Genomic DNA, 25,634 nt, shown 5'->3' with positions numbered 1-25,634 from the left:
TGTTTCCATTTCCTACTCCTGGGGATTTTCCCAATCCAGGGATCAAACCAGTGTCTCTAGCTGTCTACTGCACTGGCAGCCGCATTCTTTACCAGTATGCCACCTGGGAAGCCACACTCGTCCCTCAAACCGGAAACTCAGCTCCTCCACCTGTTATTAATGTCCTAGGCACTTTGGTTGGGACCTTTGGTGTCTGAACACGCAGGTGAGGGAAAAAACTAGAAGCTGATGGTTAGAGCGAGAGTCCTTATTAGAAAACAGCTTCATTGGCTGCCTCTCCAAGTTTGCTGTATTACCCTGGGCACAAAATTTAGTTTTAACCTATAAAACGGGGGTAATAAAAACCACCTTACATTTTTCTTCTGATTTGTCATCAATCTCCCACGGTGCCAGCCATCACATTCTGCTATTCCATGCTTTAGTTGGGTGAGGAAACAGAAACACAGGGGCAGCAAAGACTGACAAAATACCTGGTGTCCCCAGCTTCATCTCACAAAGCAGATATTCGCGGGGGCACTGGGCTTCCTGGGGTGGGGGGTGCCTGGCTCTTTTTTCCTACACCCACTTCCTCTAGAGCCCTTGATATTTTGTCAGCTCCCACTGGCAGACCTCACAGCAGGCTCACCATCTGTGTTTATTACAAACTGTTTAATTGCTTCTTATCCCAATAACTTTACAAATATAGAACCACATGCCAGTCTGGGGGTGCTCTGCAGTGAGTCACTACAAACTAGCCCAGGCATAGCTTAATGCCGCTGAGATCCATCTAGGAGCAGTCCTAGCAGTGGCCTCAGCCATGTGGGTACGAGGGCCTTGGAGGAGGGCTGCCAACTGTAACCAGGGGACCCGGTTTCAGGTCTGTGGAGGCGCTTCGACAGCACGATGCTCATTCTCTGTCCGGAGTGTCTCCATGTACTTTCGCATCTTCTCAACCATCCAGGAGGGCAGGACAAAGGATTTCAGCTCCTCTAACTTCAGGTCCAGGCATCCTCTGGAACAGACATTGAGGAGGAGAGTTGGAGCAAGGGAGGATGTAGGTCCACGCTCATCCCAGTGGGGAGGGGAGAGCAGAGACTACTGGTTTTACCTGTAGTCATCGCTGGCAGCGAGGTCCCGGATGTCCTCCTCAATGAGAAGGTAGGCCTAGAGTAGGAGCAAAGGAGAGTCATCATTGCCTATGGTTCACTTCAGTCAACTTGATTAGTACTTTATTAAATGTCTGCTTAAAGTAAGGGCTGGAAGGGAGGGGCTGGTAGTCACAGTTTATAATTTAGCAATGGACAGAGTAGAGAGAGACTGTCTGTCTGGGGAACAGTTCCTTGAAGCATTCTTTTACTCAAGTTGAAACTTTCTGGGTGGGAGAGTGGGCAATGGTGACTAATTTATCTATAGCTGCCATCTCTTGTAAAAAGGGACCCTGACGTGTTTTAAAATGAAAGGGCCAATAACAAGGAACACACCTGAGCCAGTGCTAATGAGGTGGATGAACCTAGAGCCTATTACACAGAGTGAAGTAAGATGGAAAGAGATAAATAAACATTGTATATTAACCCATATATATGGAATCTAGAAAGATGGTACTAATGATCCTATTTGCTGGGCAGTAATGGAGGTACATACATAAAGAACAGACTTACTGACATGGAGGGGGTGGGGTAAGGAGACGGTGGGACAAATGGAGAGAGTAGCATGGAAACATACACTAACATATGTAAAACAGCCAGTGGGAATTTGCTGTATGACTCACAGAACTCAAACTGGGGCTCTGTGACAACCTAGTGGGATAGGATGGGGTAGGAGGTGGGACGGAGGCTCAAGAGGAGGGGACATATATACCTATGGGTGATCCATGTTGATGTACGGCAGAAACCAACACAATATTGTAATTATCCTTTAATAAAATAGAAATTAAAAAAAAATGAAAGGGCCAGAGAGCCAGCAAAATATACGCGGAAACAGGAAATTAGAAGGAAGCCATGTGTGAACCCTGGAACTAAGATAAGCTGGTTTTGAACTCTGAGGCAAAAGGGCAAACAGATAAACTGCACTGCTGTCGAGGAGCTGGGCTATGTGGTCCAGGGCCTGCAGAATTGCTTTGGCACAACGCCACGATCTGCCTCGGGAGAGTCCTCTTGTGAATTTACCATGTGGGCGATGATGTTCATCACATGAGTCTTCTGTGGGAGGCATTTCTTTCCAGTCTTAGGGTCAGAAATAACTGTGTGTCCCTTGAGTCATTTGACTGTCTTCATCTCAGGGGCAAAGGAACTGAATTTGTGAAAACCTATAGACATGCACTGGTCTCCCAGTCTGGTAACTTAAAATTCCCCTGCCCTTTTTTCTTAAAAAAACAAACAAACAAACAAAACAATTCTTTTTTATAACTAATCTTGCTCCTGCCTCAATTTTCGATCATGCCTTTCCTTTTTTCCTCTCTGTTTCTTATTTATGTTATGTGTTCACAGTAAGCTTCCTAAAATATTTTTTGAAAGAGAGTATAGCATAAACACAGTAGGAAATAAAAGGTAGCCAGGTAGGGGATGGTGTAGTGGCTTGCAAGGCCACTGAATTCTAACAGGAGCAGTTCCGGCAGTGGGACTAAGTGCACCTTCAGGTGAGAGACAGTGCATGTGATGGACACATCCCCCCATGACAGTTTTAGAATATATGTGAAGATGATTTTCCTAAGGATGTTGCTTGATTTGAGCTGAGAACTCTTCAAGTAGAAGTGATTTTGGAAGGGGCTGCCAGGTGTGGCAAACAAGTTTCACTGCATGTGCTATTTTTTTCTGCCAAGGGGTGCTGCCTGGGGCAGTGTTGAGAAGAGATTCCGTAGGTGCGTCTGGTGGCAGAGTTGTGATGGAGGGGTGAAATCTATTGACAGGCAGTGCGTGATGGCAAAGAGTGTTAAGTGTGTCTTGTACTTGGTATTCTTACGTACAGCTAATATGAACTACATATGAGGGTGCCATGGGGGCGGGGAGCGGGTGGTGTGTGGGAGACCTGGGCACAAGAGAGGAGAGGCAGGGGTTACAGACGGGTCTTCAGCGTGAAGGAATGGGCCCTCTCTCCTCCTACAAGTCTCCTTTCTCATTTGTTGGGCATGGAGTCTCTCAGGTTTGGAGGCAAGCTGTCACCAACAGCCTGGTCCCTGGGCTGGGTGGGTCCCTGGCAGTGGTGCGTGTGAACAGTGCTTACCATCTTTCCCCCTGTTGCCCGCATATGATGCTGCTCGGCCAGCCAGTGCTTGTCCTGGGGGTCAGCTGCATACTGTGAGGGATGAAGCCACAGGGGGAGACATTAGCCTGGTGTGATGGGCATTTTTCATTTGGTTCAGAACATACGCTTAGCCTTTGAGGCCTTTTTGTAAGGCCGGACCCTGGGGGCCATGATGGGCCGCCCCTCCTCTCCCTCCCTCCGGCAGGGTAAGTCCCTAACGGAAGGAGCCTCCCAGATCCTGGGGACCAATGACAGCACACTTCACCAACTAAAGCCGCCCCACCCCAGCCACGTAGAAGGACCTGTCAGCCCTGTCAGCCCATGACGCCTTGGCCTGGCGACCTATCGGAACCCCCGTCCATCTAGCCTGACCATCCCTTGCAACGATCGTATAAAAACCACCCCCAAGACGGTCCGGGCGGACTTCCTTGACCTGCCTCCTTCGGGTCCGGGAACCCCGCCCAGGAGTGCTTCGCCATTAAAAAGCCTGTTAGACACTCTTTTGGTGTCTTGGTCTTTTACCTAACACTTCTTACCAACAAGACCTCTGGTGGCTAGAGAGGGCTCACTGACCTCTTCAGAGCAAACAGGGCTGAGTCCAGGAGGCCAGGGAAAGGGGCCCAATTCCCAGAGATTTAATACACTTCTAATTCCTTTCCCTTAAAAAAAATTTTTTTTTTCTTTTTTTGGCCAAGACTCGAGGCTTGTGGGATCTCAGTTCCCCAACCAAGGACTGAACCTGGGGCATGGCAGTGAAAGAGTGGAGTCCTAACCACCAGACCGCCAAGGAACTTGCCCGTTTGCTTTCTTTTACTCTATCTTTTATTATAACATCAAGGGGCTGCCCTGGTAACGCAGTTGGTAAAGAATCTGCCTGCAATGCAGAAGACTCAGGTTCAATCCTTGGGTGGGGAAGATCCCCTGGAGAAGGAAATGGCAAACTACTCCCATATTCTTGCCTGGGAAATCCCATGGACAGAGGAGCCTGGCAGGCTACAGTGGGGGTTCGCCAAGAGTTGGACATGATTTAACAACTAAACCACCACCATAACATAAAAGATTAGCCCTGCCAAGGGCTCCGAGTTGAACACTCGAGTTGTTTCTCTCTACGGAAATCTTTAGTAAAAGGCGAAAGATATATTCGATTTCAAGAGAAACCAGAGTATCCTCCCTTTCCTTCCTTAAAACATAGGACCTCTGGCAACTGGTCAGACTGTTGACTATGTTTGAGAGCTGTACTCCTCTGTGAAGAAGTGATTGGAGGTGGCTTACAACACATGTGGCTATTAAGGTGACCAAATTTTTTAAAGCAAAAGTCAGGACACTTCATGCCCTGGAAGCAGAAGAGCATCTTGGGTAAGAACTTAATTGTGGGGTTCAGAGCTCAGCCCATAGGGAGCACGTGTGGTGGGGAAAGTTGGAGATGAGCATATGTGCAGGTGGCCAATTTGGCCTGGTGGGCTTTTAGGGGGTGGCAGGTTAAAAAAAAACAAGAAAGAAAAGAAAAAAAAACCTGGTTCATAAATCTTGGTTTCTTCTACTTATTAGGTGGTGTAAATCGAGGCAATGATTTCTTTGAGACTCAGTTTCTTCATTTGTAAAACAGAGGGTATTAACACTTATAGGACTGTTGTTAAAATTAAAGGAGTCAGCACATCCCTGTTGGTCCAGTGGATTAGAACCTGCCTGCCAATGCAGAGGACCTGGGTTCAGTCCTGGTCGGTGAAGATCCTACATGCCGGGGAGAAACTAAACCTGTGTGCCCCAACTACTGTGCGCATATCCAGCAACTACTGAAGGCCGAGCATCTGGAGCTGGTGCTCTGCCTCGAGGGAAGCCCGCACACCACAACTAGAGAGTAGACCCTGCTTGCCGCAACTAGAGAAGGCTGGACACAGACCCAATGAAGCCAAAAAAATAAATAAATAAAATTTAAAAAAAAAAAAAAGAAGGGCTTCCCTGGTGGCTCTGTGGTGAAGAGTCCGCCTGTCAGTGCAAGGGATGCAGGTTCCATCCCTGATCTGGGAAGACCTCACATGCCGAGGAGCGACTGAGCCCGTGCGCCACAGCTACTGAGCTTGTGCTCGAAAGCCTGGGAGCTGCAACTAGTGAGCTCAGGAGCCGCAACTACTGAAGCCCGTGTGTCCCAGAGCCTGAGCTCGGCAACAAGAGAAGCCCGTGGAGTGAGAAGCTGGTGCATCCCAACCAGAGAGCAGACCCTAGGGAGGGGCTCTCCGAAAACAGAGAAGAGCCTGTGCAGCAACAAAGACCCAGCACAGTCAAAAATAAATCTTAAAAAAAAAAAAAAAGTAAAATGAGGGGGACTTAATAACATGGACGAATCTCTTAAGGTCTTATTCCCTAGATTTATAGTGGTCAGCACACTTTTTCTATAAATACTTTAGGCTTTGCTGGTCACATAATCTTTATTTTTTCTTTTTAAATTACGCTTAAAAAATGTCATCACTCTGCGTTGGACAAAAACAAGGCTACGCTGGATTTGGCTCCAGGGTATATAGCTTGCTCTACATTAGACTGTAAGCTCTGTGAGGGCAAGGAGCTGTGTGTGTCTGTTTTGCCCACTGCTGTATCTCTGCAGTCTGAGACTGCTCAGTACTCAATAGATATTTGAATGAATGAATGAATGAATTTTGGGGTGAAAAAAAACTTAGAGCAATATATATAGGATAAAACCAATAACATAAACAAAACATCATTAAAGGACAAGGACACATAGACACATACGGGACTGAAAATGCTACCATGCTGCTGGGGGTAACCTCTAGGGGAGAAGAGTCAGAGTCAAGAGGGAAGCGGAGTTTGGTGCCTTGTTCCCCATTAGCTTTAGTGCATTCTTTGAATCTACAAGAATGGGGTTTATATATTATTTCTATAATTTAAAAAAGTTAAAAACAAAAAGGAAATTTGCAAAATGCCTTTAGAAGGACAGAAGAATGAGTAAAAAGGTATAACGGGCAGTTTATAGAAGAAACACAAAAACTCTAAATGGATGAAAAGATGCTTATCATCACCAGTAAAGAATTAAAAGTAAAAAACCAAAAAATTTTCCCCTCTACTTATTATTCTGAAAAGACTAAAGTAAGAGAGAGTATCTACTGGCCATGAGTTTATTACCAACAATGGGTCTAAGAACTGGGAAAATATGCTGGTAATGCTGGCAATTTACTGAGCCCTCGCTATGCTGGCTTTGTCTGGGGGCTTTATTGTGCTTTATCTCTCTCTCTCTCTCTTTTTTAATAGAGAAAGTCCATTTTTTTTTAAAAGTATAGCTGATTCATGATATTGTATTAATTTCAGGTGTACAACACAATGATTCAATGTTTTTATAGACTATACTCCTTTTAAAGTTATTACTACTGACTTCCTTGGTGGTCCAATGGTTAAGAATCTGCCTTCCAATGCAGGGGATGTAGATTTGATCCCTGGTCAGGGAACTAAGCCCGTGAGTCACAACTAAGACCCAATGCAGCCAAGTAAGTATTAAAAGGAAAAGTTACTACAAAAAAGGCTGTTTCACTGCATTCTCTCTTAATTCTACCAACCATAAAAGGCTAGTTTGCATCCTTCTCATTTTACAGAGGACAAAACAGGCTCAGAAATGTGGAGCCACTTGCCCAAGGTCACGTGCTAGTAAGTAATGGAATCGGGACTGAGATGATACTCTTAACCACTGCACAAAAGGACCTGGAAGCAGGTCTAAGAGCACATCCATTTGGCAATGATGCCAGCGAGGGTCTTGGACAAGGTGGATCTAACAGAACAGTCAGGCAGAGAAAAGGGTGGGGGTGGCGGGGGAAGGTCATCAACGGGAATACCAGGAGTGGAGACACTAAGGGAGGAAAATGAAGTAGCAGCACGCAGGCCGAAACATAGGTTGAAAATCCCAGAACATAAGACTGATAAGACAGAAGTAGCTTTGCCCTTTAAAGAACTTGACCTTGCACCAAATGTAGCAGCCAGAGCCCCTGATTCTGAGACCCCAAGGAGCTGTTCTGACAAGGGACACCGAGTCTTGCACAGAGGTGCAAAAACCATTAACCTGAACACGTGCGTGTTACCTTTCTTCTAATATATTTGGGTGCTTCTGTGACTGATAAAATACAAACTTATCTAAGAGCATGAATTCATGCCCTCCCCGCTCCATTATTTTCTCAAATAGTGGAGACCAAAGCATAGCTCAGACAAGGAGTCCCCTCTCTGGAAAACGTTAAAACTGCTGCTCCGTTGCGATCTCTTTATTTCGCAGACAACTGAATACAGCAGTGGTTAAGAGCTCAGGATCTGCAGAAGACAGAATCCTGACTCACGTCCAAGAGGTAACATAAGCGTAGCACTTAGAACCATGTTAGACACACAGCAAATAGACGAGGACATGAGCTATGTTATGAGGCACAGAGGTGCTGAGTCAATTACAAAAGGTAAAGGTTAAGGGCAGAGGGGCCACTAGAACCCTGCTGCCCTGGCTCCTGGGTCAGGGTTTACTCCATGTTCCTCTGGGCCATGGAGAGTTCGCAGTGCCGTCTACTCCATGGCCAGGGTTGGCCCGACTCCTGGCACTCACGTACCTTAAAGAGGTGTGGGTGTTTGATGTAGATCCTCCCTCGGGTGCCCCCCATCCCCAGGGCCCTGCAAGGCAACAGACGAGTGGTGAGGATCCCAGCAGGCGTGGTGCTCAGGGGGACCCCTCAGGGCCCCTCCCTCAGCACCAACTCCGTACAGACTTACTTGTTGGCTCGAGATCCCAACACGAAGGTGGTAGATTCGTTCAGCCGAGCTGGGTCCCACTGTGCAAAAGACAGACAGGCTGGTGAGGTGGAGGTTTATCTGGTGGGCAGGACAGAAACTCTCCCCTCCCCTCTCCTATAATCGTCCTTGGCCATTACTGAACAAACAGCTGATTTAAGAAACTGAATACTTTTAAACTACTGGACACTGTGCTATATACTGTGGCGGGGGGAATGGAGGGCTGAGGGGTAAGGGGATGAATCAGGGACAGTCTCTGTTCTCCACAGGGTCACAGACGCACGTGCGGATAATGATACCACTATAAGGTGGGCGATGACACAGATGAGTGCAGGGCCTGATGGGAGTCAAGGGGAGGGTAACAGAAGGGCTTCCTTGAAGGGTGACTCCCAAGGTGGTGCTGACAGACAGCAGGGCTGGACAGTGAGAAGGGAGGCAGGAGGGGCAGCGCAAGCAGGCAGATGACGGCTGGGGCGCTTGCGGAGAAACCACAGAAGCTCTGTGCTGCTGAAAGAGCGAGCATTCGGAGAGTGGCAACGGCTGGGGCTGGAGGGAAGCAGAGCGGGGCTGGGGGTACTCGTTCACTACGTGGACGGCTTTTTATTTGTTTGTCCTGGAGGTGATGGAGTCACTGAAGGCCTCTAGGCAGGGAGAGCTGGATTTGTGCTCACGATAGCCTGGTCTTCTGTAACTCGGCTAACGGGTGTGAAGTGGCTCGACTATAGGAGGGGTGGGCAGTTTAGAGGTAGTTGTACAGAGCAGTTTGGAAAATGAGGGGGAATTCCCTGGTGGTCCAGTGGTTAGGGCTCTGCACTTCCACTGCAGGGGGATGGGTTTGATCCTTGGTTGGGGAACTTAAGGTCCTGCATGCCAGTTTGGCCAAAAAAAGAGGAAGATGAGGGCCGCAGTAGTAGGATGAAGGAAGAAGAAGGAATAGGAACCTCTTTAGGGAATGTATTTGGGAGGCAGAATCAGCCTGGACTGGATGTAGGGAGGGGAAGGGAAGGAAGAGGCAAAAATGACTCAAGAAGAGAAGGTCGAAGTGGGTCTGGGAGAAAGATTCTGATTTCAACTCTGGATATGCTGAGTTTGAAACTCTATGGAGATTCCAGGCCAAGAGCTCCAGCAGACAGTAGGATATACAGGTTTTAAACTAGAGGGAAAGGTGGGGTACAAACCAAGAGGTAAGCGAACTTCAGCAAGTACTAGTCCCCAAGATCTAATAAGCGTGGATGCTTTAGGTCATCCAGAGAGAAACCTGAGGTGGAGAAGTGGGCAATGGAGAGAATTCTGGGGAATGCCCACTTATACAGGAGGAAGGACTCACTAGAGAGAGAAGGGGTGTTTGGAGAGGAAGACAGAGCTCTAGGAGGCTGCAGGATCACCCGCTCCAAGGGAGCAGAGGTGAAGAAGGCAGGCCTGGGCATGGGTGGAGGCCGCGGGCCAGTACAATAACGGGGGCACCATTTCCACTGGACGTAGCCTCAATTTGGATGGTGGAGCTTTCACATATCATGTATGACTGGACAGTGGGCTTGCATGTATGATTTTAGTTGAAGAAAAGATTCTATTCTTATACCAGTCATAATGGCCATCATCAAAAAATCCATAAACAACAAATGCTGGAGAGGGTGTGGAGAGAAAGGAACCTTCCTGAATTGTTGGTGGCAATATAAACCGCTATAGCCACTATGGAGAACAGTATGGAAGCTCCTTTAAAAACAGAGCTACCATATGACCCTGCAATCCCACTTCTAGGCATATATCCAGAGAAAAACATGGCCCCAAAAGATACATGCACCTCAGTGTTCATTGCAGCACTGTTTACAACGGCCAAGACATGGAGACAACCTAAGCCTCCATTAGCAGAGGAGTGGATAAAGAAGAGTGGTACCCACACAATGCAACATTATTCAGCCATTAAAACGAATGAAATAAGGTCATTTGCAGCAACATGGATGCAGCTAGAGAATGTCACACTGAGAGAAGTCAGAGAGAAGGAGAAATATCATATGACATTGCTTATATGTAGAATCTAAAAAGAAATGATACCAATGAACTTACTTACAAAACAGAGAGAGACTCCCAGACTTAGAAAATGAACTCATGGTTGCTGGCGGAGGGGTGGAGGGTGGGGCAGGAAGGGAAGGGAAGGGACAGTTAAGGACTTTGGGAATGGCATACATACTCTGTTATATTTAAATGGATAACAAACACCTGTATAGCATGTGGAACTCTGCTCAATGTTATGTGGCAGCCTGGATGGGAGGGGGGTTTGGGGGAGAATGGATACATGTACCTGTAGGCTGAGTTCCTTCACTGTTCAATTCAAACTATTACGACATTGTTAATTGGCATACCCCAAAACAAAATGTTTTTGGTGTTAAAAATATTAAAATTAAAAAAAAAAAGAGCCTGCAAACAACTGTTCCGGAGGCAACAGAAGCTAACAGTTTTAAGAACCCAGACTGGTGTCCCTGGACCGTAGGTTTGATACAGCTCTGCCACTTACTCGGTATGTGACTTTGGGCAACTCTGTAATCCTTAGTATCTTCAAGCGTATCAAATGTGTAGGATAACAGATAAAATAATTTCTGCCATGGGGTAGGAAAGGAAGCTCATGAACCATAGAAAGGTAAAAGAATCTCTCTCAACAGGTTGTGATAAAGATTAAATGAGGCAACCCATACCAAAGGTGCAGGGCGGTGCCTGTGACATAGTAAGTGCTGGATAAGTCTTGGTGACACCGAGCTTTTACAGGGAGAAGGGTGCGGCAGACACCAAGCCCTCTCTTTGTTTTGCCCCTAATTTCAATCCTTACTTGGGATCCTCCTGGAAGCCAGAGTTGGGAGGAAGGAGGGCAGGTAAAATGGCTCTGGCACACACATCCTTCACCCAACCCCAGGCCCTTTCCCTCAAGGGGGTGCCCAGAGCTTGGACTGGGGTCTCCCTAGGACAGGGGTCACTGCCATGCTCACAGCATCATACCTTAGGGCCTTCCCGGCGAATTGGTTCACAGGATTTTGGTTTCCATCTGCTTGGAGGGAAACAGGAAAGGTGAATTCTCCGAGATAGGGCCTAGGACTGCAAGCAAGTTTGCTGCTACTGGTGGGAGCTCCTCAAACACTCTCACTCCAGCCCCAGGGAGACTGCTACCTGGTGCCCGTTAGAGGCGGTGCAAAGGGAAAAAGAACGGGTCCTAGTCCATTCAAGGACTCAATCTGACACCATCTAGCCATGTGGGCAAGTCTGGGAACCTCTCTGGGCTGCAGTTTCTCATCTGACAGAAGAGATAACAGTAGCAAGCCCCAGTCTTGTGTAAGTGAGGAATGAACTTGCTTCAGGCAGGAGACAAGTCTAAGGTATAAGGATTACACTAATCCATCTCCTAAGCTGGTGGTTTCAAACTATCTCCATCTCTCTTAACCAGATCAGTGTGGCTCCTCCTCACCCTACCCCCAAACCTCGTCCATTCCATGCAGCTTGCAGGATCTCAGTTCCCTGACCAGGGAGGCTTTATCTTTTTTACAGGTCAGAATTAGGCTTCCACGTAACGCTGTTTGAAAAAGATTCTGTTCCTTCAACAGTCTTTGAAAATGACCATCCTGGAGGCAATGTGGTATAGTTTTGCCTTTTATAGCTGTCTGACTTTGGGCAAGTAATTGTGAGTCTGTTTCCTTATTTGCAGAATTAATTATACCGTCGTCAGAGGGTGGTTGGAAGGATTTAAAGGAAAAGTATATATTAGGTGTTCAGACCAGTGATGGCACATTACAAGCATTCGTGTGTGTGTGCTAAGTCACTTTAGTCGTGCCTGACTCTGTGTGCCAGGCTTCTCTGACCTTGGCATTCTCCAGGCAAGAGTACTGGAGCGTGTTGCTACGCCCTCCTCCAGGGGATCCTCTCGACCCAGGGATCAAATCCACGTCTCCCGTGCCTCCTGCACTGCAGGTGGGTTCTTTACCGCCGGGCCACTGGGGAGGCCCCACAAGCGTGTGGTACACACTAATAAAACACACTTCTGGTGTTTAAAGAGAACCTTTGGTGTTTAGTGAAGCTGGGCTGAACTGTTCTGGGGTAAAAGCAAGATACGACACCTTCCTCACTGCCTTCTTCCCTCAGCCCTCAGACTAGAGAACTCTCCTCCCTGGGTTCTTGCACAAGATGAGTCTGAGTCTGCCAGGCTGCCAGGCAGCGAACTCTGGCCTCCTCTCCTCCAGGCCTACCCCCCGCCCACTCTCCCCCAGAGCTCTGCTGGCCTCTACTCACACCATGCCCGCGGTGGCCCGGTCGTTTGACAGGATGTGTCCCGGAGGCCGTCCCTTCCGCTGCCAAAGAGAAGAGAACAGCCATCAGAGCCCCCAGCCCACGGGCAGGACCAGGGTCGCCTGAAGGAGGTGGCTTCCCTGCGAGGCCAGATGACGCTTGGGGGTTAGCGGGGAGAGTGACTGTGCTTAGGACTCCTGCCTCTCACGCTAGAAAGGCCCCAAGGGGCGCTGAGGAAGCCCACCCTCTTCTGGAGCTGCAGGGCCTTTACCCAGCCAGAAAATGAGGAGACGGTTCACCTTTTTGGGAATGGGGCTTCCTCGGAAGGCACACTCCTCTTCTGCCTGCCGGCCACGCTGGGGGTGGGGAAGGGAAGGGAGTCAGATGGAGGCCGCTGCTCGGGAGCTGCAGGTCCCCAGGCCGCAGAAGACAGAAGCCCTAGACCACACCCTCTGGCTCCCCCCGAGCCAGGACTCAGCAGCCCTCCTGGCACGATGCTATTCAGACCTGGTCCCACAAACGGGGGATCTGTGCAGCCTCCTTGGGGCCACAGAGCTCTCCAGCTTCCCAGTCTGATTGGTCCTCCCTGCAAAACACCGTCACACAGGGACTCTGACCTTTATCCCTGGAAGCTCATGTGTCAATCTGGGTATTACTTTTTCTCCATCTGAAAATAGTAGTTTAGCCTGAAGGGAAAAGACAAAAAAAGTGTTATCAGTCACTCTTTTGGTGGGTAAACCTATCTACCTCCATTAGATACAACTTCAAACTCTGTTAAAATTTTTTCATGGTCAGTACAAACAGACCCTGAAATAGTCATACAAATAAACACCTTTTTTGAAAACCCTGAATAATGAAGGATCATTACTGAAAAATTACAAAAATGTAAATAAGCAAAATTAAAAAAAAATCTGAAACCTCAGTTCCCACAGAATACTATTAACATTTCATGTAAGACTCTTCCTCACTTTTTCCATGTAAACATATGCTAAATACTTTTTTCTAAGTAAATGCACTGATATTAAACATGTTCCTCAGTAAGCTGCTGTTTTGTTTTGTTTTTTAAAATAAATATTGAGTGCTTAGTATGTAAGTGCTGGAGACACAGCGATTAATAGCACAAGCAAGGGCTTTCCTCTTGTGAGGCTCATCCTGTGGGTGATCTGGATGGCAAGCAAATAAACAAACACGTATAAAAGGGGATTTGGGACATGAGCGGACACAATCTGATTCATCTTTAAAAACCTGGGGCTGAGGTCCAGACGGCTTCACAGCTGAATTCTACCAAAAATTTAGAGAAGAGCTAACACCTATCCTACTCAAACTCTTCCAGAAAATTGCAGAGGAAGGTAAACTTCCAAACTCATTCTATGAGGCCACCATCACCCTAATACCAAAATCAGACAAGGATGCCACACAAAAAGAAAACTACAGGCCAATATCACTGATGAACATAGATGCAAAAACCCCTAATAAAATTCTAGCAATCAGAATCCAAGAACACATTAAAAAGATCATACACCATGACCAAGTGGGCTTTTTCCCAGGGATGCAAGGATTCTTCAATATCCACAAATCAATCAATGTAATACACCACATTAACAAATTGAAAAATAAAAGCCATATGATTATTTCAATAGATGCAGAGAAAGCCTCTGACAAAATCCAACATCCATTTATGATAAAAACTCTCCAGAAAGCAGGAATAGAAAGAACATACCTCAACATAATAAAAGCTATATATGACAAACTCACAGCAAACATTATCCTCAATGGTGAAATATTGAAAGCATTTCCCCTAAAGTCAGGAACAAGACAAGGGTGCCCACTTTCACCACTACTATTCAACATAGTGTTGGAAGTTCTGGCCACAGCAATCAGAGCAGAAAAAGAAAGAAAAGGAATCCAAATTGGAAAAGAAGTAAAACTCTCAGTGTTTGCAGATGACATGATCCTCTACACAGAAAACCCTAAAGCCTCCACCAGAAAATTACTAGAGCTAATTAATGAATATAGTAAAGTTGCAGGATATAAAATCAACACACAGAAATCCCTTGCATTCCTATACACTAATAATGAGAAAATAGAAAGAGAAATTAAGGAAACAATTCCATTCACCATTGCAACGAAAAGAATAAAATACTTAGGAATGTATCTACTTAAAGAAACTAAAGACCTATATATAGGAAACTATAAAACACTGGTGAAAGAAATCAAAGAGGACACTAATAGATGGAGAAATATACCATGTTCAAGGATCAGAAGAATCAAAATAGTGAAAATGAATATACTACCCAAAGCAAACTATAGATTCAGTGCAATCCCTATCAAGCTACCAACAGTATTTTTCACAGAGCTAGAACAAATAATTTCACAATTTGTATGGAAATACAAAAAACCTGGAATAGCCAAAGCAATCTTGAGAAAGAAGAATGGAACTGGAGGAATCAACCTGCCTGACTTCAGGCTCTACTACAAAGCTACAGTCATCAAGACAGTATGGTACTGGCACAAAGACAGAAATATAGATCAATGGAACAAAACAAAAAGCCCAGAGATAAACCCACACACCTATGGACATCTTATCTTTGACAAAGGAGGCAAGAATATACAATGGATTAAAGACAATCTCTTTAACAAATGGTGCTGGGAAAACTGGTCAACCACTTGTAAAAGAATGAAACTAGAACACTTTCTAACACCATACACAAAAATAAACTCAAAATGGATTAAAGATCTAAACGTAAGACTAGACACTATAAAACTCCTAGAGAAGAACATAGGCAAAACACTCTCCGACGTAAATCACAGCAGGATCCTCTATGACCCACCTCCCAGAATACTGGAAATAAAAGCAAAAATAAACAAATGGGACCTAATTAAAATTAAAAGCTTCTGCACAACAAAGGAAACTATAAGCAGGTGAAAAGACAGCCTTCTGAATGGGAGAAAATAATAGCAAATGAAGCAACTGACAAACAACTAATCTCAAAAATATACAAGCAACTCCTGCAGCTCAATTCCAGAAAGATAAACGACCTAATAAAAAAATGGGCCAAAGAACTAAGTAGACATTTCTCCAAAGAAGACATACAGATGGCTAACAAACACATGAAAAGATGCTCAACATCACTCATTATCAGAGAAATGCAAATTGAAACCACAATGAGGTACCATTTCACACCAGTCAGAATGGCTGCGATCCAAAAGTCTGCAAGCAATAAATGCTGGGGAGGGTGTGAAGAAAAGGGAACCCTCTTACACTGTTGATGGGAATGGAAACTAGTACAGCCACTATGGAGAACAGTGTGGAGATTCCTTAAAAAATTGGAAATAGAACTGCCTTATGACCCAGCAATCCCACTGCTGGGCATACACACCGAGGAAACCAGAATTGAAAGAGACACGCGTACCCCAGTGTTCATCGCAGCACTGTTTATAATAGCCAGGACATGGAAGCAACCTAGATGCCCATCAGCAGATGAATGGATAAGAAAGCTGTGGTACATATACACAACAGAGTATTACTCAGCCATTAAAAAGAATACATTTGAATCAGTTCTAATGAGGTGGATGAAACTGGAGCCTATTATACAGAGGGAAGTAAGCCAGAAAGAAAAACACCAACATAGTATACTAATGCATATATATGGAATTTAGAAAGATGGTAATGATAACCCTGTATGCAAGACAGCAAAAGAGACACAGATGTATAGAACAGTCTTTTGGACTCTGTGGGAGAGGGAGAGGGTCGGATGATTTGGGAGCATGGCATTGAAACATGTATAATATCATATATGAAATGAATCGCCAGTCCAGGTTTGATGCAGGATACAGGATGCCTGGGGCTGGTGCACTGGGATGACCCAGAGGGATGGTATGGGGAGGGAGGTGGGAGGGGGGGTTCAGGATGGGGAACACGTGAACACCTGTGGCAGATTCATGTTGATGATGGCAAAACCAATACAATATTGTAAAGTAATTAGCCTCCAATCAAAATAAATAAATTAAAAAAAAACCCAAAAACCTGGGGCTGGCTGCTCTGAGGAGAGAGTGGAGGAAGGCAAATGGGGAAGCAGCTCAGGGCTGAGCTCTATGTTTAGAATCATCAACAGCTACACTGGCTTCAAAGCCACAGGACTAGATAAAGTCACGTGGAAGGACAGGGAGCCAGAGATGAGATGGGATTTGTGAACTAAACAAAACAAACAGCGTTGCTCAGCTCTACGAGGGTTAAGTTGTAACCCACTGCAAGTAGCCTGCACCCCGAGAGGAATTCGAGACGAAAAAGAGTCACTCTGTGCTTTGGAAAAACAGGTCCTCAGACAGATAAGATGTGTATCTCAGGGGGAATCTCAACGACCTCAGATTCGAGGCCCTGGTCTTGCTCTTTTCTGAGGCTGTGCCTGAGCGGCTTGCCAGCCAACCACCCAGAAGACATTATTCTCTCAACTCATGATAGCGAGGGACAGGGGAAGCCTGGCGGCCTGCAGTCCGCGGGGTCCCCAAGAGTCAGACATGACTTAGTGACTAAACAGCAACAACGTGATAGAAGGACTGAACTCCAGTCTGCTCCTGTGGCTATCGTCATGAAGCAGATTCCACCTCTGACAGCTATTGGTTTCACAGTCAAGCACGGAATCTGGGTGATGTTGACAATTCCTATTAATAACAGCAGCTGACACATGTAAACAGGTTCACGACTATCTTGAGCACACAGCCATTTCTAGACCTGACGTCATGCCTCCTGACCACACCTTGGGAGGCAAGGAGGCAGAAAGGGTGGTAGTTCTCGTGACACCAAAAGGGGCTGTGACTACGTGAAGGGTCAAGTCACCACGCACTAAGTGGCAAGCCAGATCTTAGCTCTTCTACCTCCTGCCTCTGCTAAGCCACAATTTCTTCATCTGTAAACTAGGAATTGAAAGGTGCCTTCTGTACAGGTTTCTCCTGAGATGGAAATGAACTCATGCAGGTGAAAGTGTCTACCATAGTACTTGGCATCTAGTAGCTACCTCCCTTCCCTCTGTCTTCAAAGCTCCAAGCCCTGTCTAAGTAAGTAGCTCACTGGGTTTCCTTCCAAATACCACTGATGATGAGACCGTATGTCTTTGCCGAGCCCGGAGGGCTAACTCCTGTGCCTACACTTTTCTTCCCCTTTGATCTCACCTGCTCCAGGCAGCTCCGACAGGCCTCCTGGATCAGCTGCTCGGCGTCCACTTCTTCCCCGACGTTGTCTCGTACATTCAGTGCTGCCTTCTGGAAGAACTAGGGAGAAGTACAATAGAAGACAGAGCCAGAAGTCCTGCTGATTTGCATCAACGTGAAGGGAACTGTACATAGAATCTACCCTTATAAAGAAGGGAAGGGGCTTCCCAGGTGGCTCAGTGGTAAAGAATCTGCCTGCCAACGCAGGAGACACACAAGACACAGGTTCGGGGAAGATCCTCTGGAGTACGAAATGGCAACCCACTCAAGTATTCTTGCCTGGAAAATTCCATGGACAGAGGAGCCTGATGTCCATGGAGTTGCAAAGAGTCAGATATAACTGAGCGACTAAGCACACACGTATGCATAAAGAAGGGAAAGGCAATCAAGACCATGCCGTGAGATCAGCCAGGCTTAGATTCAGATCCCTGGCTCTACTTCCCCGCTTCATCCTCTCTTACAGAGAACCATCTCGGAGGTACTCAAAGCGGGGTCTTCACAGTAGTAACGTGTGGACAGTACAAAATCAAAGCATAATCTAAATGTCCAAGTACAACTGAAATAAATTATGGACTATCTATACCATGAAGAAGTAGACAAGTATCAAAAATCACAGTAAGCAAGGTACAGGAGAATATATTTTTGACACAAAAAGGTATTCATGATATACAGTCAAGTGAAGAAAGGAAGTTATTAAACAGTCTGGGATAGCGTGAGACTAAAACAGCAAAAAGCAAACATAAGACAAAAGAACTGTGAGAATACACTATATTAAAGTGGTGATGTCGTGATTGTTTTCTTTTTTTGTGTGTAACTATAAATCTTCTCAATTTCTACAATGCACCTGTTTTACTTCCATAGAAGACGAAGAAAAAAAAAAAAGGCCAGTGACTGAGATGAACAGGTCAGGGAGGCCAGAAAAGACACAGTGGGCAGAAAAGCCTACTTGAACCCTGACTTCACCCCATCTGAGAGGAACATCTGTAGACTGGGCGGGGTAAGACTTGGCCAGGCCCCCGGATATCAGCAGCCCCAACTGGCCGGGGAAAGGAAAGGCAGAAGGTTCCTCCACCAGGTACGGGGGAGAGCTTGAGCCTGAAAACACCAAGGGACAAGGTGATGCGAGGTCCAAACCGAGACACTGGGAATACATCAAAAAGAGAGTCCATGTCTCTAGAAGAAAAGATAGGTTCTCTTCAGTAAATAGAAAAATTCTGAAATCTAAAACCCATGAACCCCTAGAGGCAGACAACCAGGCGGAGGTACAATCACTTACATATATACCTTTGTTGTTTACACCAAACCAAGGGGAAGAGAGTGAAAGCACTGGATTAGAGAGCTCAAGAGTTTAGGAGGAAAATTCTGCAGGCAAAATTAAGTGAAATGATCAGATGAGTTTGACTTCAAAACAAAAACTAAAAATTGGAGGTTAATACTGGTGTTCAATGTTGATTAATGACTAAGCGGATGCTAAATGAAATAACGGATACTTTACAACCACCCTGTGAGGCGGGCAGTACAAGGAATATGTAGGCTAAGCGTAAGCCACCTCTGGATATGAGAATAAATAAGGAATTCTCAAGCACTATTGGCAGAAATGCAAAACGGCACAAAATTTCTGGAAAGAAATTTTCTTGAGGGAAAAATGTTTCCTCCTTTACCCCCCAATTTCATCTTTACAACGTTATCCTTCAGAAATATTCTCACAGGTGAACAAAGATATACATTCAAAGTGTTCAAGGTAGAACTGTTTGTAATAGGGAAAATGTAAATAATCCAAGTGCTCTACGGACTAGCTAACTAAACTGCAGCACATTCACACACTAGACTACTCTGCAACTATTACAAAACAATCAGTGTGAGCTATTACGTACTGACCTAGAAACATGACCAAAATATATTGTTAAATGAAAAAAACAAATTGCAGAACGGTGCAAAACGATCCTATGTATTTTTAAAACATGCACGCGCGTGCGCACACACACAGACACACAAATAAACACAGGAGACTACATGATCATTATTAACAGTCTGGTATTCTGTGAGGTGAGTTTTAGTGACTTTTGGTTTTTACTTTTATTCAATTGATACTAATACCTATTACCTAGTCTACAATTAACCTTTTAAAAAATTTGATTTATTTTGTATTGAAGGATAATTGCTTTACAAAATTTTGCTGTTTTCTGTCAAACCACAACATGAATCAGCCATAGGTATACATATATCCTCTCTCCATCCCACCCCTCTAGGTTGATACAGAGCCCCTGTTTGAGTTTCCTGAGCCATACAGCAAATTCCCGTTGGCTATCTATATTACATACGGTAATGTAAGTTTCCGTGTTACTCTTTCCTTGCATCTCACCCTCTCCTCCCCTCTCCTCATGTCCATGTTTATTTTCTATGTCTATTTCTCCACTGTTGCCCTGTAAATAAATTCTTCATTACCATTTTTCTAGATTCTGTATATATGCGTTAGAATACAGTATTTATCTTTCTCTTTCTGACTCACTTCACTCTGTATAATAGGTTCTAGGTTCACAATTAACCTTCTGCTGTATTTGCTATCACACAGCCATCTACTCATCCCATTTATCCATCCATCACTCCATTTTCTAAGCTATGTTATTAGAAGATTTTTTAAAGGGGTGTGCATTTAGTAGTAACAAGAATAAACTGATAAAATTAAACATTTCTTGGATAAGATCAGCCATTTCTGAAGTTATTATTCTAAACATTCTTAAGAAAATGGGTAGCTGAGATTTGGGAACACTATTAAACAAAGTGATCTGATGAGGCTGATCAAGAGCTCGCACTTAATACAAAGCTGTGATGTAATCAAGTCATTTGTACCTTGTCCTAAAAACAAGCGTGGCAAGGAGGTATCTTTGCAGACAACGTGAAGCCACAAATTGTGTTTATTCAGCATTTGTCCAGGAGAGAAAGTTCCTGAGTCATGGTATCCACTATCAGGACAAGCAGCCAGGAAAGTGCTTTGGAGACAGACAATCCTGGTCTAGCCTTTTCCTAGTGGCTTAACCCCTTTATTTCTGCATATGTAAAGGTGCAGAGGTATAAGAATACTTGGGGCATCCTGGGAAGTGCAGAATTCAGGGGAAGGAATAACTAGGTATACAGCAAGGGGTGGCTGCGGTCTGATCTCAGGGGGCCATATATGCCACGTAAAGGAATTTGGCTTTCACCCAGAAAAAAATGGAAAGTCATGGAGGGATTTTAAAGGATTTACATTTTAGGAATCACTGGATTTATGGAGGGTGGGCTGAAAGAGGGAAAGAACAGAGGCAGTTGAGGATTACAGCGGGAGAAATAATGAAGGCCGGAACCAAGGCAGAGCCAAAGAAGAAAGGCAGGCTGGTCAGAGTGTGGGGTGGCATGCACAGGACCCCAGGACTGAATATGGAAGATGGAGGAGGGCAGAGCCCACTGGACTCTGGTTTTTAAGTGAATGATGATCTCATTTAAACTTGTCCATAACTGAGCTCCTGCTTCCTCTGCTTGTTTCCATCTTCTTCATACCAAGTCAGTGGTGATTCTACTTTACAGTTGCCTCTGGCAAATAACTTGGGAGTTATTTACTTCTCTTTTTCTTTTACCCGGCACTTCTGAATTACTGGCAAATCCTATTTGCTACCTTGGAGACATACAGAATCTGACTCTTTCCTGGCACCCTTACTGCTAATACCCAAGCCTAATACTATCATCTCAAGCCTCCTAACTGCTCCTTCTGAAGTCTACTCTATGACTGTCAGAGAGACTCTTTAAAAATGATCAGATCATGAACTCTGCTCAAAACTCTCCAAGAGCCTCTATTTTACTTGTAATAAAACCCAAAGTTCTGTCAACTGGAAAAAAAAAAAAAAAAAGCACAACCTAAAAGTTGAGAGTTATGTTTTATTTGGTGGACAAAACTGAGGACTTAAGTCCGGGACATAGCATCTAAGACAGCTTTGGGAGATGGCTCCAAGAAGGCAAGGTGGGGAGCCAGGATATCGACACACAAGTTTTCGCAACAAAGAGTAGGTAGTCGGCACATCAAAAGATTACTGTTAAACAAAGAAAACCATATCTCCAGTTAAGGAATTTAGTGCTTTCCTATGTATGGAAAGATGCAGGAGTCTGGGCTCACTGAAACCATTCTTTTGGTGTGTGCCTCAGCTTCCTGGGGCCAGAATCCTGTGCCTTCTCAGTCCCGAGTCCCCTCGGGGTGCACTGTCAGGGGTGGTTGCAGCAGTTGACCGCTGGATGGTGGGCGTCCTGTTTCTGTCCTGAGTTCCCTCCGGGCTCTAGACCGGGTGGCTGTAGAGAGATGGCTTGATGGCTGCAGCAGCCTTTGTTTTCTGATGTGGCAGGTAATACTTCTCATTCACAGTTCTCACCCCGGCTTCAAAGTTCTGCCTGAGCCGAGTCTGTTACCTGTCTGGTCACCTCTCCTACTTCTTTCCTGGTTTGGTTGGCTCCCACCACACTGGCCACTCTGGTGCTTTGAACGTGCCAAGCATGCTCCTGGCTCTGGGCCTCTGCCCTTGTTCCCTCTGCCTGGGTTGCTTTCCCTCCAGGTATATGCATGACTTGTTCCTTCCTCACTCTTTTGGGTCTCTGCTCAAATGTCTTGCCTAGACACAACCTATGAAAGAGCACCTCTGTTCCCTATAGGTCACTGTTTTCTCCTTCTCTCTGGCATTCGCTGACAAAGGACACATTTGTTTAAAGAGGGCAAGGACGCTGCCCATTTTGTTCCCTGTTACATCCTTAAGTGCCTAGAACAGTGCCTGCATTATGGTAAGGGCTTAGAAAATACTTCTTGAATGAAAGAATAAATACATGAGAAGATTTAGGAAGAAAAACAAAAGAGTTCAGTCCTTAATATGCTGGGACTGAAGCATCTGTGGGAAATTCAGGTAGGGCCGTGTAGAAGATTATTAATAGATATTAAAATAAATTTTAAACAGCAACAATGGTTATCTATTAAACAAGTAATAAAAACACTTGCATTCCAAGCACAGGCTGAGCACATTACACTTAAGTCATTTCATCCTCACAACAGCTTGGCAAAACTAATGGAGCTGACCCTATGGGGCCTTGGAGGACAGGGAGCAGGCTCCTCTCCCATATCCTCTGCTTTAAAGCTCCTCAATAACAGCATCTGATGCACATTTCCTGAGTTGTCTAATAGATGTTAAAGCCACCACGAAGTGGAAGAAATGAATTACGTGATGAACATGAGCAGAGCCTAAGGGTTAATAATGTTACTCCTTGTGATACTACACGGCCACCTCACCATCAGCCAATCAGAGAATTGTGCACAAGCTGATCACATACCCTGGGATGCCCCTCCCTCACGCTGTCTTTAAAATGCTTTGCTGAAACCCACTGGGGAGTCTGGGTGTTTCAAGCCCTAGTCTAGTCCCCTGAGGGCTTCTCTGATGGCTCAGTGGTAAGGAACCCACCTGCCAATGCAGGAGATGAGGGTTTGAAGATCCCATGGAGAAGGAAATAGCAACCCACTCCAGTGGTCTTGCTTGGGAAATTCCACGGACAGAGGCGCCTGGTGGGCTACAGTCCATGGGGTTGCAGAGTCGGACATGACTTAGTGACTAAATAACAATAACAGAAACAAACTAGTCCCCAGCCTCCTTGCTTGGTGCTGCCCAGCAGTAAATGCTGCACTTTCCTTCACCACTACCTGGTGTCAGTAGATCGGTTTTACTGCATGTGGGTGAGCAGACCCAAACTTGCTTGGGCTTCCCAGGTGGTGCTAGAGGTAAAGAACCCACTTGCCAATGCAGGAGACTTAAGAGATGCAGATTTGATCCCTGGGTTAGGGAGATCCCCTGGAGAAGGATGTGGCAACCCAGTCCAGTATTCTTGCCTGGAGAATCCCATGGACAGAGGAGCCTGGCGGGCTACAGTCCATAGGGTCACAAAGAGTTGGACATGACTGAAGCAACTTAGCACACACATGGGTGAGGAGACCCAAACCTGCTTTGGTAACAATAAGAGGTATTCAATTACCCCCCAAAGAGAAAAAACATTCTTGGAGTGGGGATTCCAAATTGGAAAACTTTAGGCATGTGTAGGTACTAGAAAGAGCTAGGGAGACTGTGATGCAGGGAAGGATCACCCATGAGTCTTAACTCCTATTAATTTTTTTTTTCTTTGTCTCTGCATCCTTCTCACCTTCATGTACTTGTTGAAGACTGTCTGGATCTCCTCGTTGATGCTGGGCTGCAGGACAGCTCGGAGGAGGTCCATGGAGATGGCAGGATCTGTGAAACTGCAGAGGGAGGGAGGGGAAGAAGCCACAGTCAGGAGGCATGTTCCAAACATTTCTTTTCCCAATCTGCCCAGCCAATTACTGACATAAGATCCTTCAACAACAACAACAGATGGCTTTGGGACGTCCCTGGCAGTCCGGTGGTTAAAATGCTATGCTTCCACTATAGGAAGCACAGGTTTGATCCTTGGTCGGGGAACTAAGATCCTGCATGCCATGTAGCGCGGTTAGAAAAAGAAAAAAACAAACCACCCCCGAATAAACAAAAAGATGACTTTTACTGAAAACTAGCTATGAGTCCAAGTTCTGTGCAAACCGCATAGATGTGGGACTTCATTTCATACTCATAACTCTATGGAATGGGCACTATTTTTAAAGTGTTTTAGCAGAATAATACTTAATACACTGTAAGTTTTAGTGAACATCCATTTAATCACTACTCAGGTCAAGACTTCCCAGGTAGTGCTACATGTAAACAATGCGCCTGAGATGCAGGAGATGAGGGTTCGATCCCTGGGTCTGAAGATTCCCCTGGAGGAGGGCATGGCTCCCCACTCCAGTATTCTCGGCTGGAGAATCCCATGGTGGGCTACAGTCCATAGGGTTGCAAAGACCTGGACACCGTTGAAGCGAATTAGCATACATACACACATACAGGTCAACAAACATATACAACCAGCATCCCAAAGACCCATCTTGTGCTCCCTCCCTTCCCTGAGATGGAGACTATCAGGCCTATGTTTCTCATAATCTTCATGCTATTCTGCCTCTTTGGCAGCTTTAAACACAAGAGCCATTGAACGTTAGGGATCTTGGGCATTGTCTAATCAACACACCTCTCCCTCCTTTTGAGTTTGGGGGAAATGACTTGCTCAAGGTCACACAGAGAGTTACTGAATCTGAATCTCCTCTTTCTACTGGCTGATGAACTCTTTCTTAGCCCTGTGCAGTGGGGACCGCAAAGCTGCCTTCCACGCCAGGGCCCTGGAGAGATATCCCGTCCAGGGCTAGCCTTACCTTGTGGTCATCTGTGAGCGGCGGCCCCTCCGCTGCACTTGCCGGTGCTTGATCATTATGTTCCAAGGGTTCTGTGGGGACCAAGGGAGCAGATGTCACCGAGGTCCGTGACACTGGCGTGGAGGTGGAGCGTGGGCATTAAGTTACACCTCAGACATTCCTGCTTCTCGGGTGCTTTCACCGTCTCTGCCACCTTGGGCTAGGGCGGTGCGGGGGAAGGCCCGGCCGGGGAAGAGGAACCGAGCAAAGTTTCCTGCCTCCAAAGTCCCAACCCTACTTTTCATAAAAGGGTGGAGGAAGGGGACCAGTGTTTACCGCGGGTCTACTCTGCCAGATGATGCGCTGGGCGCTTTACCCGCATTTATAATCCCTCCCCCCGACAACTTTACGAGGCAGGGGCTAGACATCTCCATCTTCCCGAAGATAAAACTGGGGCTGAGAGGCTTGACAGGGCTGGCCCACGTCACCTAGCTAGGAGGGCGGCACCAGAATTTGAAGCCAGGTCGTCGGACTGTGACAATGCCAACCCCCTCGGTAGATCAGCCGCCGCGTTCTCTCCCCCGCGGGCCAGGGTCCCGGGAGCCCGAGGCCCTGCCCGGCCCGAGCCCAGGCCCCGCCTGGGCCTCCCCGGGGGCGCCCTCACCGTGAGAACCAGCTGCCCCGCTGCGCCCGCGTCTCCCAGCTCGGGGCCACCCCGCTCTGCCCCGCCGGGTCCCCGCGGCTGCTCAACGTCGCCAGTGGCCCCCATGGCGCCACGGGCCCCCACAACTTCAGCCCGACTCTGCCACCGGCCGGAAAGTGGCCCCGTGACGTCATTGGAGCGCGCCGCCCTCAGGCTCCGGAAGCGCGACGCGGCGAGCGGTGGGGT

General features: G+C 46.2%; 1 protein-coding gene across 2 annotated transcripts; it reads right to left on the bottom strand.

Moving 5' to 3' along the window:
* Nucleotides 616-25,600, bottom strand: DNTTIP1 (deoxynucleotidyltransferase terminal interacting protein 1). Of its 2 annotated transcripts, none has more exons than XM_018057930.1 (13): nucleotides 25,410-25,600; nucleotides 24,767-24,837; nucleotides 23,653-23,749; nucleotides 17,419-17,517; nucleotides 12,867-12,935; nucleotides 12,549-12,605; nucleotides 12,253-12,311; nucleotides 10,972-11,020; nucleotides 7,966-8,024; nucleotides 7,806-7,866; nucleotides 3,199-3,270; nucleotides 1,088-1,143; nucleotides 616-991 (listed from the first exon to the last, which is right to left on the bottom strand). In XM_018057930.1, the coding sequence occupies exons 1-13, from the start codon at nucleotides 25,512-25,514 to the stop codon at nucleotides 853-855; spliced, it is 993 nt and encodes a 330-aa protein (XP_017913419.1). In that variant the 5' UTR covers nucleotides 25,515-25,600; the 3' UTR covers nucleotides 616-852. The 2 variants fall into 2 exon arrangements, with proteins under 2 accessions (XP_017913419.1, XP_017913420.1); XM_018057931.1 differs by having other exon boundaries at nucleotides 10,972-11,017.

Source organism: Capra hircus, chromosome 13, assembly GCF_001704415.2.
Source record: "Capra hircus breed San Clemente chromosome 13, ASM170441v1, whole genome shotgun sequence".
Classification (NCBI taxonomy): domain Eukaryota; kingdom Metazoa; phylum Chordata; class Mammalia; order Artiodactyla; family Bovidae; genus Capra; species Capra hircus.
The sequence above is the reverse complement of the archived record's forward strand: the minus strand, read 5'-3'. Positions and strand labels throughout refer to the sequence as shown.